We start from the raw sequence: 18,865 nt of genomic DNA, 5'->3' as shown, positions 1-18,865 counted from the left end.
ATTAAGCACCTAAGTAGAAGACTATGATTTTTCTTCATGAATTGCCAATGAGACAAATGGAAATGTGATTAGAGAAAAGGTTCTTTTGATATATAGCTCTTCTTCTCTGTCAGTTTCTGTGCATTCTTGTCCTCATAAAAGTATCTCCGCACAGATGAAAACTGCTCATCCAGTTTCCTGCTTTCAAACTGTATATCACAGTCCTTTCTCTGATAGTTAAGCACAACACAGCTAAACCTCTAGCTCTTTGCAAATCCTTACTGGCGCTTCATACCATGATCAGTACAAATATCAAATATGCTTAACATACAGGCGCTTAATTTGAATGTCCTCTTCAGCCTTGACCTCTGTTAAGACATGACCATGCTTGTGTTTGCAGATTCTTTCTGCATTGCATCTTCAAAATTCAGCCTACATTAACATCCAGTGTCCACAACATGCAGAGGCCATGAGTAACAGCACTTAAGTACACACTGTGAAAAAAGTGCACTTGTTTAGTTGGATCATATCACTGTGTTATTTTGTTTGATGATCTTTACTTCTGCTGTAAGAAACAATGAAAAACTGTTATGTAAAATTTACCTTCTCCATAGAAGCCTGGAACAGAATAGGCTATGAAGCTGTGTGATATCACCCCTCTGTTGATTCTTCTATAGGCTGAATCCTGCTGCATTTGTTCACTCATCAGGAGGAAAACATCCTAACTTCAATTTACCTACTGGCCTTCTTTGTATCTTGTTATTTCCATATTAGTGTTTTTGATCTGGGGCTCCAAATTTCCATGCAGGTATTTAAGATAGGCACACACCTTGTATATGTACAATGGCTTCTGGTCAATTTGCTGCTCCTTCCCTCATACTTCATAACACTGAATTTGCTCTTTTGGGTGATGCTGAGAATTATCTTTCATTTTTATAATATTATCTATATAATTTCAAGGCCTCTTTCTTGAATGATAATAGCTGATTCAGAGATCAACTGCTTTTCTTGGCAGGCATTACTTTGCGTCTAAGAAAAGTGAATGCTATCTTCCATTTTAGTAATCTGACATGTTAGCAGATGACTTCTGAAAACCTTGCCAGTCTGCATTTGGTTTGACTACCATGAGTCAGTGTCACTGGCAAGCAACATCCCCTTCTCATCTAGATAATTTATGAACATATGAAAAACACAAGTCTTACACAGATCACTCCTTCCGCTCTCAAAAAATGTCATTTACCTTAAACCTTTGTTTCCTACTTTTGAAGCAGTCACTTATCCTTGAAAGGACCCTCTCTATTACCACATAGGAGATCACTCTGTTGAAGAGCCCCTAAAGCAAATTTCTATGAAGTTTTTGGAAATTCAAGTAGAGTATGTCAGCTATATCACTCTTACCTTATTTTCATTGACTTCAAATATATTTTTAAGGCTTGATTTTCATACATAGAAACCTTGATTACTAATTAAGAAGTCATAGAACAATTCCAATTTCTACAGTATCACTGAACCACATTGTCCTTTTGTACCTATCTATGTCTTTCTGCTTTATGCCAAGATAGTAAGACGTCTGAATTATTTTAGGTTGTAAGCTGATGGTCTTTGTTTTCACATACACAAATATCTAACATAAAGGGTTCTTAATGTGCAAAAGATGACAGAATACAAAGAGGATTATAGGTGTGAATATACACTTCTGATAACTAATGCAGAATATGTCCATAAATTGAGTGAATAATGATGGTTTTACCTGAAATGTTCACAATAAGGAAGTTTATTTTTCCTTACTCATTACTGGTCTTCTCAAAACTGTGAAATATAACCATTCCAGGATTAATTTGTACACACCCATTGCCAGCAGGCATTTCTGTAATGGATGCATCTCCTCAAACTTGCAGCCTAATGCATTACAAGGTGTGGTGATGTATTATCTTTTAACACCTTTTTGTACCCTGCAGTCCAATTTAGTACTTTTGCTTCTTCTATGAAGGATGTTTTCCCTTTGGCACAATTCTCTTATTTTCTTAAAAATTATTTCTGGCAATCATTACCATGGTACAGAAGTCTCCAAGCTTGCATGAACTTTGCAGGACTTGGTTGTTTAGTTGCCTGTGTGTTCAAAACTAAAGAGTTGAAAAAAGAGTTGTGAAAGAGTCTAAAGGACTGCTCTTAGTAGACAGTTCCTGAGGAAAAATTACCTTGGAACTGGAGATCTTTTAGAGCTGTTTATAGAATTGTAAGTCATGTTGTCTGTATCGAAAATTATTTTGTCTATCTAAGATCATAGAATCATAGAAGATGCTGTAAAATGTTAAGTCTTCTGTACTTTAGGAGAAGGCCTTTAGGAGTTACCTGCTTGCAAGGTAGATATTGGAATATCTTTCCACAATTCTGCTCTTCATCTCTTCTGGCCATGACTGTAATATTCCAAAAGACAAGGATTTAAAGAATCTGGATCTCTATCTGGATGAATGTCTCTTCAATAGCTAGTTTTCACAATGACAGAATGGTCATTGAAATCCTAATTAAAAGAAAGTAATTTAAGGACTATAGGAGTAATTCTGAGTTCATTGCGTGTGTAAATGTGACAGTGAAAACATATCTAGGAGCTATATTAAGTACAGTTTTCTGAGTCCTGGAGACTGCCGTATCAATGTTCAAAAATAGCATTGTTTGATATGAATTTTTCTTAACCCAGTATCTACAAAATTTAAACATAACTTTCAGTATTAAGGACCTGGGAGATATATTGCAGGTGACTACATGCAATTGCATCACTGGCTGCAAGCACAAGAAAATACCAAGAGCTGTTAAGTTACTAGCAGAACTCCATAGCTTAATGACAGTAGGTACACATATGCTTGTACTGGCATGCAGATCTATACATCACAACTCAGACAACAATTGCATTTTATAGATAATCTCAGGTAGCCTTCTGGATGGGAGGAACAGTCTTATTTATGCTTTTATTTCTCTCATACTATTAACAACTAAGCATTTGACAAAAGATGGGAGAAATATTAAAATACTATAGTGACAATGAAAATTTCATTACTATTTTTCCAAGTACTACCGAGTCCAGAATAGCTTCCAGGAAGAATAAATCCTAACTGCACTTACAGCAATTAAATCTGAAGAGATGGGACTGAAGCAAATGAGACACTTTCATTCTCTTCTTTATTAATAATCTAACCCTTTGAAACCACTGTTCAGTCATGGTATGAACCCATTTTGCACATCTTGAACACTGCATGCAGCCTTTCACTTATGTGGAGAAACTACAACAGAATCAGAAAAAAACAGTTAAGAGGAAAGTGAAAAACAGTGATGACTGGGATGGAATATCTTTCATATATGGAATGTCTGAAGAGACAAAGTTTCCTTAACTTGGGAAAGAGTGACATAGTGAGTAAGGAGGAGATATTTTCTGTTTGCTGCACTGTGAGAATGAGGAGATACTCTATAAAATGTTTAAGTAAAAATAAAAACAAAAAAAAAAAACCAAAACAAAACAGGAAAAGAAAGAAAGCAGAGCATTTGTTTTTCCCTAAATACGTAGTTTAATTGTAGGAGTCAACACCACCGGATCTTGTGGATGCCAGAAATTTAAATTGGTTCATGAAAACATTAGATGAGGGAATGGATCAGTGATCCAAAGGTGCCTGGAAACAGCATTCTGAGTGCAAGCAGAGGATATTCTTCAACCACTGCTTATCAGAAGCTGAAAAGGAGAAGTTAAAATTATATTTCTTCTTTCACTTTTTTCAAAGCCTCTGTTACAATTAAGCAGCACTGGAGTAGGAAGCCAGATGGACCCTTCAAGTCTTTAAAATGAGCAAATACAGAACTGCTTGAAGCACTGTGCTGAAATTCTGAAAATACAAAATTAAGCATGAAAGACATGGTGGTTCATTGGTTACCCGTGAATTAAGAACTAACACTCACGTTTGCATCTGCAGCAATGCTATAGCAAGTTTAGTGGGACCTCTAGTGATCTTTCGAGTAACTGTAACTGCTGGCCGCAGCCACAAGCTGCCCGTGACGTGATAGTTATTTGTCCAATTAAAATTAGGTTTGAAAAAGGCACAGAGCATAAGCTGGTACAAATTGTGTCCCAGAGCTCCGTTGAAGGATTTCCATTAAATACAACAGTCTTCTGTGGTACTTGGATGAGGGCAGGATGCAAAATGTTAGAGTTCTGGGATTAATTATTTTGTATCTATAGCTTCAGTTTATAGATGGAGATAACCAAAATTAAGTAATTTCTATATGTAAATAAATTGTAAACTTATTTAAATTTCTGTATATAAATCAGTTGTTTTAACCAAATATTTAACATAACCTAATCTATTTCAATGTACATCACTTTATATTTGAGCTTTAAAGAGTCCCACTGATCTTATTAAAGCGTATTCTATAGAAGAGAACAAAGTTGAAATAAAATAAGTGCTTAAGCTGTTTCAGCTATGGTAGCTACATGGTGCTTTCTGTGAAAATTTGGGGTTTACACAACAGCTGTAGAATCCATCAAGGGCTTGAGAAATCGTGTGGTAGTTTATAAGAGTAAATTTCATGGCTTAATGAAAGCAATTCAAGCACAAATAATCTTACTTCTTGCTAGATGTTATTGCTCTAGGTCACTACCATGCTTTGTTGGGGATTTTACACCAGACTATTGCCGAAGAACATTGATCTCTAAAAGCTGTAAAGAAAATGAGACTGTTGTATCTCTCTAGGGATGGTGAGGGAGAGAGGAAGGGAATACTTTGTGCTGCTTGACGGAACATTGCTTTCTTCTTCATATTCTGGTCTAATTCAAAGGAGTTGCAATAAACTGTTAACAACAAGGAGGCTTGATACAGTATATCAATTAGTGTTTGAACATAACCTTTTAAAACAGGTTTTTTTCAGTGAGCTACTTAAGCTCTTCAGTTATTAATGAACTAAATTTATAATAATTCAGAATCTGTTCTAGTCTTTTTTTGGTACTGGGGAACTTTTAATCTGTGCAGTGGGCAAAAAAAATCTCCATCATTTAACATTACTGGAAGTGGGGTTTTGGTTGGGTTTTTTTTTCATATCTAGAGTGTGTATTATAAATAATTTCTCTGTTTCTGACAGAATTCCAGACAAAAGTGACACTGATAAAATAAATAAGTCCCCAACTCTGAATAATAAGGAAAGCAACAGGTATGATTTTTGGAAACGTAATTGTCTATGTATTATGTATTATAAATGATTATGGCTCATTTATCATGCATTATCACATAAGTATTATAAAATATCATAATTTTTGATTATGTGGACATGCCAAGAATATATAGAGACATTATTTGTATTCCTTATGGCCAAATAGTAGGCTTAATTCCAACACCTGACATCTGAAATGCTGACTTCTATGTCTATGTTATCATAGACCCTTTTTGTAGCCAATGAGGAGAAAAAGGGTCTTTTGAAGGACAATTCATCTGATGTCTCTCAGATATTTTCTTTAGAAGAAGAACTTACCTTTAAAATGCCCATTTCTCCACATAGATTAAGAAAGAGACTACCTCAGATTACACATTCACTCAGAAAAGCAATTATTGAAGAAACACAGTGTTTTAGATACAAAACCAGAATGAGTAATAGGGTTTTGAAAACAGTTCAGTGTGGGCATGTTCTTGAGCTCTACATTTCTCTGCATGAATTCTACCAAACACAACAGGTACTGCTGAGGAAAGACTACACAAAAGAATTGCAATTAATGTTTCCAGTTGAAAAAAACATTGAACATTGCCAATAGAAAACCTGAGTAACAAAAAACAATAAATGCTTTTTTGATAGACAGGGTAACTGAATTTTCCAGTGGAAGGCTTTTCTTCTGTCAGAAGGTCAGTCTTTTGTTTAAAACAAGGTGAAACCAAGTTTTAATTTAAAGTAACCTGGCACAAATTTTTTTACATGTTATTAAAATAAGTTATTGTGATGCAGAGATGAACACTTTCTATATCTGACTACACAGCACTAAAGATTTACTTTCTTAAGGATTTACAGTTCTTACCTGATTGAAATTTTTATTTAAAAAATGGAAGTCAGAGGAGCTCAGCCACTATACTTATAAATGTAAAGGGACAAATATATCACTGTCAGTACTGTTCCATCAATAATAAATTACAATGAATATAGATGCCAGTGATGGCTGAGCACAGCAATTAAATGTCATCTTGTGAAGTGCTGAAATATTACTCTGAAGAGCAAATGAGTATCCCTGGCATTTAAAGTTCAAGTGAGATCATTCTTTTAAATTACGATTTTACACCATTATGTTGTAAATCATGGTGATGATGACACATGAAACATCATATAAATTGGATTTTATCTTATTTTGTCTAGAGATGATTTTTTTAATAGACCTACCATGAACTCTGAAGTGGGACTTCAGAGAGAGTTAAGTAGTACATTTTTTTTCCTGCCAAAGAGCAATAAAATAGTTTGTAAAGCTCTGTTCTTCTGTTACTCCCATTACATTAAGAATTGCACAGGACAAGACAATAACTTTTTGACTTTTTTTTTCATTCACAATGATACAATTATTTAAGAATTAATTATATTTCCTTAACAGACAATCTTGGACTCCTAATGCAGCACCCACAAACACTGCTGCAACTTCTCCAATCAAGAAAAAAAGGTATTTGTTACCACCATTGCTTGGTTGCCAGAGAATATATAGCACTCTATGAAACCTCAGTAGCATGTCACAATGACATAAAAAGAGCATTACCAACTTTCTCCTCTAGCATGCTCTAACTCCTCAGCAAGCTTCTAGAATTAAACTTTTACATGCTCTGGCTTTTTCCATGGGTGTACTGTGCTGAAAGTTAACCTCTGTAGAGCCAGTTTTGTGAGCCTGGTGGACCATAGCACAACAGATGCTGTCACTTTGCTGCAGCCCCTAACTCAGTTACCATATGTCTTTTCAGTGTCTAAATTTAAAGCATTCTAGCTCACTGTAATTGCAAAATCTCTGATGCCAAACTTAAACCTGTGCTGTTTGAGCACATATGAACCACATGGTTTTCTGTATGATGAACAGCTGGCTTTAAAAGTCTGGATTTCTTTGGGCAAGAAAAAAAACAGGGTTTAGAAGAAAGAAAGAACTACTTTTTTTGATTTAAAATGTATTGCTGACAGTGGCTATATTTTTATATGTCCTTCCCAAGCATAAATTCTGTCTTTTTTGTGATTTTCTTTTCCATACTTCATGTATAAAAATAGTGATTGGTAGAAGTCTGGAAGCAGAAATTAAAATATCATAATTTTCACATTAACAGCTTTGCTTGTTTGGTGGAAGTTTATGGTGTTTTCAGCCCCGTAGTACTCTTCAGGCTCTTTGAAGATATGAAAACCCATCACTGAATTGCAGTGTTTATGGTGCAATTGCTTTTCACTCACAGATAGTTGCTGGATTAATAGTTTTGATTAAAAAAAAAAGTGAAAGTGCTTGTAATGTTTATGTGACCTCTAATACCAGCCTGAATGCGTTTCTTGGGTTGATACTTGACACTCTTCCCTTTGTGCATTCTGTCTGTTTGTCCTTCACATGAATGATCCGTTTATTTGTACCATTCAGATTGCAGGTAAGACAACCTAGAGTCAGAGAAAACATTTTTTCACAAAAATAATTAAAATTACTATATTATTTCCAATTCCACTCAGTTGTCTGAGGAAAAAACAAAACCAAAAAAACCCACAACAAAACAAACCAATAAAGTGGTCTAAGAAGTATCTGCATTCAGAATTTCAGAATACTAATAATTTAAGAAAAGTTCCAGGTATTTCTAAGTCACTTTTGACATTCTAACATTCATAGGATGCTGTTCAGCCCCATAGCATTAAATTAATACTAAAAAAAAAAAATTCTTAACACTGACAGGCAATCTTGGCTGCCTCCTCCAGTTTCAAGTAGTAAAACCCCAACAGAAACATTGGAAACCAAAAGGTAAGTACTCATGATTGCTAGTTATTTCCTAATTCTTGGCTAAAGCTGATCTGGGGAGTGAGCCAACAGGGCAATTATTGAGGGACTGAGTTTGATAAGTAAGATGGCATGGGCTCTTATCAGCTTGATGTCTAGCATTGACTGATGGCTGAGTATATGAAGTGCCAGTTCCTCCTCTACTCTCAATTCAGAGAAGACTGAAAGACAGGCATATTCATTCCAAAGATTTCATGGCCCTTCCTGGGTCATCTAGCAATGATGTCACCAAGCACAGTTGGTTAAACAGAGATGAACATTAGAAGATTTCTTTGCTTATCTTTGTAAAGTGCTTTGAACATGTGAATATTACTATAACTAATAATTGTTAGCTTTTTACTCACCAGTGAGATTCAGGAAACAAAGATGCATAGCTGCTAATAACCAGTTTTTAAAGGTCACTATCAGTCTTAAAGACAGGTGTACCAAAGAGCTGTGTCTGTTCTTGAAATATGATAACGGTTGATTGTTCTGCCATCCTCAGGAAGGGAGTTCAACAATCATAGGTTCAGGGGAGAGAGGATTGGTCAGCATTTATATTTACTTATCTTTTCTGACTCTGATACCTAGCCTTCTATAGTGAAGCATATCATGTAAACTTTTAAAGTGTTTTGCCTCATTTCCAAGCTGATTAAGCAAGCTTTACAGAGCACTTAAACTGCAATTGAAAGTGAAAATATAAGCATCTCACTGTAACTGAGTTTTTTGGCTGTGAATTGTGTGCTGAAAGAAACCCACCATTGACCAGAGTGAATGACTGGAGAATGTTAATTGAAGAACGATTGTCTTAATAACATACAAAGAATATTATTGAGTATTATGCTACTTGAGTTGAAAGTGTTATGTTCCATGTTAAGAAACAAAGAAAAATCCCACCTCGAAGGACAAAAAAGTAAAATTAATTGCTGTTGATTAATCTAAAATCTTGCAAAGAAGTGTTTCAGTACTAGCATTTTGCTACTTGGTTTCTGAACTGTTTACACTTTTCTTTCTCTAGGACCACTTCAGAAAATTCGGAGGCTCCAACAACGTATGTCTTGCTTACTTTGCTTCTTAGTAAATTTATAAATGCAACACACTCACATGCACAAACCTTGATTACCATTTATAATACAAAGACTGAATAATTTACCTGGGAGGGTTCCTCTATAGTTAGTACCTCAGAATTGTATTAAGACTGCCTCTCTTGCAGAAATGTAATTATTTTCACATAGCTTAGAACACTGGGTATTTATTCAAACTGAAAAATCAACTGTAACTGCATTAAAAATTAAAAACTGCTTCACAAGTTTAGTTCCACAGTTATATATGTTGCTAATGCAAATGTCCCTTTATATTGAACTATGCTCTAAACAGAGAGTAAAAAACAGAGTGTGAGGAATGTGGAGAAAAAGAAAGTGGTAAATTAAAAATCTCTGCACATGCAAAGACTTGTAATAGAACGCATTGGCATAAGATGAATTGACATAAAGTACTCTAAACTTACTTGAGTGTCTGCAAAGATTGCTCTAATTTTAGAAAATAGATTTATTAAATTAATTTATTAATTAAATATGCATTTCAGATGGTCTAAATTAGGAAAAGATTATTTAACCAACCTGTAATTTCATTACTTATAATTAAGGCAGCTACACAATTTCTCATACTTTAGTGGCCATCCGAGTAAAAAAATTCTCTAAAGCAGTGTGTAACTCTCCTTTCCAATTCTATTGGCCACCTTTTTAAAATTCTTGCAATCTCTTATAATTCTAGTATTCCTGTAGTGACTGATCTGACTGATTACACAAACAAGTTAAAGTGGGAAAATGAAGTTGGTTAGTTATTTAGTTTCTAAAAAAATAGAAATACTTTGCTAAGTAAGTAAATTGTTAGTCTTTACTGAATAAGTAAAGTCTACTTAGTAGAAAAGTATTTTAAAGTTCCTTTATTAGCAAAATAATTTTGAACCAGCAAAGAAACTCCGCTTCATTACATCCACACTAGCAAAACAGTTAGTCTTGGAATACTAATTTTTCAAAAAGCTCAGTGAATGGAGCAATCAACTGCCCAAAAGCATTACTTAGGTCCTTATATATATATATATATATATATATATATATTCTTTATATACATATATCATTCCTTATATATATGTTATAGAAATTTATATGTTATAGAATCATAGAATCATATAATAGTTTGTGTCGGAAAGGACCTTAAGATCATCTAGTTCCAACCCCCATGCCGTGGGCAGAGATACCTCACCCTGAACCATATCACCCAAGGCTCTGTCCAGCCTGGCCTTGAGCACTGCCAGGGATGGGGCATTTATCACTTCTTCGGGCAACATGTTCCAGTGCCTCATCACCCTCACAGTAACAAACTTCTTCCTTATATCTAACCTGAACTTCCCCTGTTTTAGTTTGAACCCATTCCCCTTTGTCCTATCCCTACAGTCCCTGATGAAGAGTCTCTCTCCAGCATCCTTATAGGCCCCATTCAAATACTGGAAGGCTGCCTCCATGCAGCCTTCTCTTCTCCAGGCTGAACAGCCCAAACTTTCTTATATTTAAAGAAAACAACAGACATGTTTCTCAAAGAAAATCCAAAGTCATTGTGGTTACAAATATAAGAAATAGAATATCTACAATGATAAGTCACTTGAATGCTATAATATGTTTCCAAATACCTTCTGCCTTGAATATATTTCCACCATTCCTATTGCAGGTATGCCTTTTCATCAGAACAGGTGACCCCTCCGAAATCCAAGACTGAGGTGAATGATCAAGCTACAGCAAGGTAACACAAGCAAATATAATCAAAACAATATTTTGATAAAAATTGAAAAATGAGATATTAAGTACACAATCTGTTTGATTTCCATATTTGACGGCTTATTTGGACATAGCGTGTGATAAACGCAGCATTTATCTTGTCCTAGAAGCACAAACTTTGAGTTCCATCTTATTGACTTGCTAAGTTACTGCAGATGTCTCATTTTTTATTCTTTCAGTCAGTCTAGCCTGCATCTTAAAGAGCAGCATACAGATAGTTGCTGCAACTGTTTAGAAAAAGATGAACTGCAGTAGTATGGATTATATAGTATATTTTCTTTGGTCTTCAATATATTGTGGGAGAGGTAATGTCTACACACTACTATGTATATAAAAAAAAACCCAAACACAACTTGTGCATTGTTTTAACATTTTAAATAGTAAAACCCCAACATATAACAGTTAGTGTGACAAAATTAGTATGTTTAAACAGATGGACTTGTTCTTGTGGTATGAGTTAGATGGCATATGTACTAATGTATCTTGTAAAGGCTATAGAACACCATGAAAACTATTGCTGGAAAAGACATAGAAGGTTTTTGTTTCGTTTGGTTTGGTTTGGTTTGTTGGCTTTTGTTGTTTAGTTGGGTTTTTTAACTGAAATTCCAGCAAATTTTAAGTTTCTGTATTGATGGAGATGTCATATTTTCCAAAACAATCAGCAACAACCATGAGAAAAATTAGACTCTGTCCTTGACCAGAACAAAATGCCTGCATACGCAATTAGTAAATGAGTGAACTAGAAGCAGATTTCGAGACCTGGACTGAGAATTACAGCAGCTCATTTTGCAGTCTTTAACAGGTATTATTAAATGGTGCAAACACTAAAATCAGTTTAAATGAGCTAATTCTACTTAACTGGGTTCATAAAGTACAGTTTTGTGTGGTCTGAAGCCAGTCTGTGTTATTTTGTATTGTACCCCTCTCCCCCAAAGACCCCAGTATATAAAAACAGTACAAAACATTAATAAAAACATGCAAAAGATGTCTGACAGTGTAATCCCTAGGAAAAAAAAAGGAAATGTTTCAGTGAAATATTTTCCTGTCAACAAATGTGGGAGATCTTAGAGAATTAAGTATACCAGTGTATTAACTAGGGAAGTCACAACCATTCTTCACTCCTAAAGGCTTGTTAAGGTCTTACTTAACCCGCACCCTCAATCAATTCATATTCATCATCCCCTGGTGGCTCTCATTACCATACCAAGCTTTGTATTCCTGTCCCTCCATTGGTGGAAAGCTGGAGGAATATTTTACTGGTCTACAAGTTTCTATGGCAACATTGTGCAGCTAGAGCTATTTGTGTCAGTATATAAACTATAAGTAGCTTGTAATCTTAAGCAGGCAAAATTCAGACCTCTCTACTCCTGCTATAATTCCTTTACATTTGGCTGGTGCTTCAGCTGTCGTCCATCTGCTGCCGCTGTGTTAGCTTCATAAAACTACAGATTTTTGTTAAATTTACACTAACCAAAAAAGCAATAAGCAGCTGTCAGCAGAAGCGCCTTTTTTCTATTAAAGATGTCATATAAATACTACACTTCTGGCAAAACGGGTTGTGTTACACAGGGAAAGAAAACAGTTACACAACAAGCATTTCTATTAACACTGACATTTATTAGAATAACATTTTCTCTTACATCCTTAATTTCCTATATTTTTACTTAGAATGGAAAGATTTTTCAGGTCACTTTTTTTAAAGTCATACTTAATTGATGATTTGTCTTTCACTCAGGATTCTGATAGGGATGTTAAAGGAATAATGACCTAATTTCAGTGGAAAATAAATGCAAAATGGCAATTGTTTTTCTATCAAGCTTGTCAGCAATGCAATGAACATCTTTTGGAATCTCAAAAAGTGTCAGATACAATCTCTTTTGGCTAAAATTGTAAGCTTTATTGTACACTGCTTCATGCAAGACGTAACACTGATTCTGTTAATGTAAAAAGGTATTTTTCATTGTTCTCAAGTAAAACAGACTTAGCATCCATAATAAAACATCGAGTATATAATAATATATAACATATCTGAAGGCATGGACATACGGATCTCCACCTTTTGGGCAGGTTAACAGACTAGAATAGACATCTCATGATTAGTGAGGGCACCCATAGGTACCCTAGACAGCATAAGTAGGCAAGTAAAGATAGCCTCTGTTCAATAATTGTGTATTTGTCACAGGTTGTCCCCAAATCAGGTCTCTTGGTATTTTACAAACGCAGCAGCATATGAGGACTGCACTGGATACATAGAGACATTTTTCTGATTTACTCAATAGGTCTTATATTCACTGCTTATCAAGTTCTTTTTGTGCTCTAGTTCCATTTCAGTTGAAATCCAAGATTCTCACTCTGTGATATCCCATTACAGAATTGTAGCATCCATTAACTGCAGGTGATTAAAAGCCTGAATATTTTAAAGAACTATGTTTTGTGGGCAATCTTCTTAAACCACTTCAAACATCCTGAGGGTATTTAACACAGCTTTAGTGAATGTTTCATTACAATTGCAGGTAGGATGCAAAAATATGTATTTCTATAAATGCTTTTATATGTGGTTCACTTGTATTCAACTACCCTGCTTCCTTGCATATGATCTGTACAGAAAGTAACAATACTTGGCACAGTGGGCCACATTTACCAGTGCAGTAGAAAGGTATTACCACCAAAAGAGGCAGCATAATTAAAAAAATATTTCCAAGAGTTCATAAATTATAGAAGTAATGAATTGCTCTTTTATTTTGCATAGGTATCTCAGAATTTGTGATGGGCCTACTTGAGAAGCTTTTGAACTGATAGTAACAGGGGCTATATACAAATGTAGAAAGAGATCCCATCTCAGCTCTTAAAGCATCTGTAGTGAGATTGTCTGCTACCACTGAATGACTATCCCTTTGTAGGGGCACATCGCATACCTTAGAAACTTTTACATAAGTATGTCTTTTTGGTATGTCATTGACAGCAGAGTTAGGTAGGAGAAAATGTTTCAGCTATGTATTTGTATGTATGTGGGTGAGAGACATAATTTCTACGGAGCAGAAACAAGGAACTGCAATATTTTTGTGACATATTTAAGCAGACACTGTATTCTTAGCTCTTTAGCATTTTATATTCTATAAAGTACAGGACACTGAATGCACAGGATTTTCCTACGCTGTAGAGGTAGTTTACTGTAATTACTCCTATCAGGTAGTAGAAAATTTAGACAATGCTGTAAATATATTTGTGCTATGCTCCTTTTTAATAATATCCCTATTTGACCCAAGATGTTTTGACATTTTTCATTATAAAAGATCATGAAAAATGCCATATAACTTACCTTTGCTTAAACTGTTTCTTGTAACAGGACCCATTTCTATGTCTATCAACATTTGACAACTTTGAAGAGCATCAAAATAAGATACAGGGTTTTTTCAAATTATTTAAAAAAAAAAAATTGGTATTGACTTGGAATTTTCCAAACCAATGGAATTAAATCCATCATATCAGGTCTTCTAAATGAACATTTGTTAATAAAACTCATTGTTCTAGAGCTACAAAAAGCACAAAACTGAGGGAACATGTAGGTACCTTTTGAGGCACTGGCCAATTATGTGTTCCCATTACATGAAAAAGATAAATCTGGTTTATGGAGGGAGGCAGGCAATCCCAAACAGCCACTAGAAACATCCTAGAGAATTATCTTATGTTGGACTAAAGTCTAGATGACCAGAATTAGAAGGCATGACTCCCACACCAAGCATTCCTGTGTGACTTTTCCATTTTGAAGACTTTCTTATTTGTTTTCATTTTTTAGCGAGACCTTCAGGAGACCTTTAAAATGTTCAGGAGAGCACTTGTGTTGCTCAAAAAACGTTGGAAACAAGGATACTAAAACAGAACTCATGTAGGCATACCCATAATTCAGTAGTTGTAACTACAGCCAGGTCTTGCTTTGGCTACAATAACAATTTTTTTTTTGTTTATGGTAAAGAGGCTTTACACTTTCTAAATTGTTTTTGATAGTACAAATTTATACAACTGTTTTTGATGACACATTTTTGCATTTCTGAGGAAGGCACTTCCTAGTGACAGGGACTTTCTGCCTCCCAATTCTGATAGATTCAGCATTCAGTGGAATGTTGGTTTACAGCTTTTCTGCATGTTGATATAATTGATTTGCTGTTGCAGAGTTCATGTGAAGAGATCTATGCCCATTATTCCTGACTGAAAAGTTAATACAATGTTTACAGGGTCATACATATTCTCCATGCAAAACTGAGTTAGTTGTTATCCTTTTTTCATTGATCTTTCCCAGTCCACATCCTTTTAAACACTGTGATCAACGGCTTCTTACTCTGCATGTCACTCCAAAATCCTGTGGGCTTAGCATTGCACTAGTTTTGGCACAGTATAAAATGGCTTTTACAGTTGACTGCAGACCTCTTCTGTTCTCTTATCCTTGGCTGTTATTGATGAAAGGTCTGAATGAGGGCTCCTGGCACGGATTAGTGGGCATAGCGGTGTGGAAGGAAATGTACCCTGCTTCAGAATAAATGCCCCTTTTTTCTCAAAGAGCTTCTTTATTCGTTTTCAGTTACACATGAAAAGTTTGACATAGGCACAGTAAAGCAGCCATTGATGGCACACTGAAATTCAGCTGGGCCCATGATGTTTAGCTTTATCCAGTGAGAGGCCTGACACTCTTAATACAATTTAGACCAACTCTTTTAGTTGGTCAGATTTAGAAGGTCCAGTTGGCCATCAGTTGTTATTGTCTCCTTCTGTTTTGACATGAGTAGGTCAGAAATGCCCTTAAGGTTTTAGCCAGATTTGGTTAGTGTGGTCTTTGCATATCCCATCATGTCAGAAGAAGACACTGTTGATCAGAATGCTTTGCAGGAGCTCAGCTGGGAGAGATCACTGAAGAAAGGACAACAGATACAACTTCTTTGCTATCACATTTGGAAACATATATATTTTATAGTATCATCCATTAGAAATAGGGAGTCACTTCAACAGTTTTATAATCCTGCTCAGGGCTTTTAATCAGAAAACAGATGGAGATCTATTAAAAATACCACACATGACTCTAACAGATCTGCCTCTGCATTATGATGCTGCTGATGAGAGAGTGAGTAGATTTAAAACCTCACTGAGTACCCTAGAATTTGACATGAAGTACCCCACTGATTAAGACATTACAGCAAATTTGTGTGGTCCATTTTTCTGGTCCACAGAACAGCACCTACAATATTTGTGCTTGGCTATTATTCAACGGGTCTGTGTATCTGCAAAGAGGGATGATGAAATCCTAGGTAACAAGGCAAGAATGCCTACAGGAATTTGGGAACATCTGGAACTAGAAATGAGCTCAGCAAGACTTCACAGTTTAAGTAAGCATCCAGTGAATGACTAGGGAGTTGTGATCACATACTCTGCTGCCTGATACTGGCAGTTCAAGAGCATGGCTGGGGTCTATTTAAAATTTAATTTCTCTCTCTCTTTCCCACACATACCCACAGTCACTTTCAGCTTGGCCTCAGCATTAAGGACAGTCAGAAAAATGTGGTCAAAAGTTTTAAAAACTACTTTTGCTGATTGGTTTCCTCATTCTCTTCAGAATTCGCAAATACATTAGAAAGCTTTTCATTGCTTTCATCAAACAACTAATAAAGTTCTTACGTAGGGATGGACATGGTTCACATGTTTCCTGTTTCTATCCCATCCGAAACTTTATCTGAATGTTTTCAAGACTAAAACCAAAAAACATTAAAAAACCAAAAACCAAACCAAAACAAAAGCTACTAGCTGTGCTTGTATGGTGGGATTCATTTATGTTTTCCTTTTTTGATAGTGATCTGACTTGTCACCAGTTAAACCAGAATTACAGAATTATTACCCATCTAAATAAGTGAGATTCACAAACATATTTCACAGAGCAGAAGCACTGAAAACTACTAATCTTCATCTCAAGTGAACTGAGTTAGAAATCAAACACATTGAAAGACAGCAAAATGTTGACAACTCAGTTTCTCGAAGTTTTTAGTACAGAGCATAAAAGGAGAAAAAACAAAACCCCCATACCTTGTGATTGCATCAGACATTCATTTTTATACCTTTAAAGATTACTTACTGAACATGCCCACAGGTGTTTTGTGCATTAAATCAAGGAAGACATTAAATAGCTAAAATTAATAAAATGTGACAATACAAAAGACAATGGTTCTGTAAATTAAAGAATATTTGCTGATATTGATTCAGGGTCAGAGATAGGAAGCTTTTGGAATTTAGATAATTTCTGGAGAGCTTGTCACAGAAGCCCTAAGTAATTTCCCTTTTTGTTTGTGTCTGAGAGGCACAGGGGGTCCAAGATATGGCAGAATAGAAGTGTCTGGTTAAACTAAGCCATAAATTTTGCATGCAGCCTGCCTTGACAGCTTTTTTTAAATGCACTTTACTTATATTCTTTGCTAGCCCTTTATTCTGCTGGATTATCTTCATAAATCATCCAATTTCTAATCCTATTTTACACAAGCAGCTGGAGGCAAAATAGCAGACAGCAGCAGCAAAATTCATAGTTAAACATGAAGTTAAGCACAAGTTTACAGCATGAGGCCCATAGTGACTCAAGCACACATAGGATTTTTTGCCTTCCAGAGTAGGCCTTTCTTGTAGGTTGATAGTGCTATTTTAAGCATTTTTTCTGCAACAATATCTTAATAGACTTTTTTCTTGAGGTAGTTACATACAAAAGGATAAGTAAATGAATCAATAGAATTGTCTTCCACACTTCAGTGATGACAACAAGGACACTTGGATCTTAATCTAATTCTTAATGCTTTTATTTTATAATAAATTAATTATTTTTTTTCAATACTTGATCCTTTTGTGCAAAATATGATACAAAATCCTCTGTACTGCTGTTGCAATACTTTTGTACGGAATACAAATATATATATTTGTTATTCTGAGTTAGGTTCTCTTGAAAAATTCCAGTCATGTCCTGTGGCTCTATTAAAATATTTCATCTTCCTGAATTTATAAGCAAACTATATACTCTCCTCCTGGCAGGCTGTCTGACCTTACTTATTTTCATCCATTTAGAAAAACACTCACCCTAGGCAGAATATACACAGTGATGTAATGACTGTCTCTGAAAATACTGTTCTTGGAGGTGGCATCCTTTGGAATGACCTATGAAAAATGGCAGCCTCTCTTACAAATCACCTACCACGTTTGAAAGATATTTCCCCAAGTTTGTCTAAACTGCTTTGTGTAGAAGTTTTATCCTGCTGTTTTCCGTCATCATCTATATTTTGAAGGCATGCTGACAAATTTGAGAAATAGGAATTCAATTCGGCCAGCCTTGGACCCTGAAAGTTTATTTTTTCAAATGACAATTATACCTGCGCTGGAAAGACTTTTCCACAACAGCCTTTCACTGCATCTGACATTCTGATAACCAAGGAGCTTCTTCAATGTATGAACATATATGTGTTGGTCTCTTCCCTGCTTTAATATTTTATACCCCTTTTAGAAGTATTAGGAAAGGTATAAATTGTATTGCTGTTTTTCAGCATGCGAACAACTCTCAAGGAAAACCTAAATTGAAATTCTCTTTAGGCTGTGTATTGCACAACCTTTCTAATTTGAGAAATCTAATGTGAAATGGGGATATGTGGTGATAGCATCGCTGGTGCCTGCTATGTGCTATTGCTAAAGTAAATGTAGCTTAGCTAACAAGGAGAGATAAAAAATAGTAAAAGTATGCCCTGAACCTCATCAAATAAATTCCTACTTACCCACTATATCCTGCAGCTTGCCCTGCTTTACATTTTATCCTCTTGTAAATAACAGCTCTCAAACTTAGTTGCTAATAACCTGAGCTATGCTTGAACCAGTAGCTTAAAGTTGTACATCCCATGACCTCTCCTTTGCACCAGCCTACCACCTCAAGGCAAAGAACTTGCAAGATGTCAACTTTAATTGCTTCAGTCATATCAAGCAGATGTTTCATAAGGGTGAAAATTCGAGAAGTGTGGCCAGTGCAATAAATGAGTATTTTCTAAGACTT

At 35.4% G+C, this 18,865-nt stretch overlaps 1 protein-coding gene across 1 annotated transcript in view; it reads left to right on the top strand.

Moving 5' to 3' along the window:
- Positions 1-18,865, top strand: part of SCEL (sciellin) — a 47,155-nt gene that overhangs the window by 12,062 nt on the left and 16,228 nt on the right. The window contains exons 6-10 of the mRNA XM_061367709.1: positions 5,101-5,169; positions 6,584-6,649; positions 7,895-7,960; positions 8,994-9,026; positions 10,703-10,774. Of these exons, the coding sequence (XP_061223693.1) occupies positions 5,101-5,169; positions 6,584-6,649; positions 7,895-7,960; positions 8,994-9,026; positions 10,703-10,774 (306 nt within the window). The remainder of the gene's footprint in view (positions 1-5,100; positions 5,170-6,583; positions 6,650-7,894; positions 7,961-8,993; positions 9,027-10,702; positions 10,775-18,865) is intronic.

Source organism: Neopsephotus bourkii, unplaced genomic scaffold, assembly GCF_033783945.1.
Source record: "Neopsephotus bourkii isolate Nb327-2 ecotype Australia unplaced genomic scaffold, CSIRO-AGI_Nbou_v1 NB_1394, whole genome shotgun sequence".
NCBI lineage: Eukaryota > Metazoa > Chordata > Aves > Psittaciformes > Psittacidae > Neopsephotus > Neopsephotus bourkii.
Note: the sequence above shows the minus strand (reverse complement) of the source record. Positions and strands in the feature narration are given on the sequence as shown.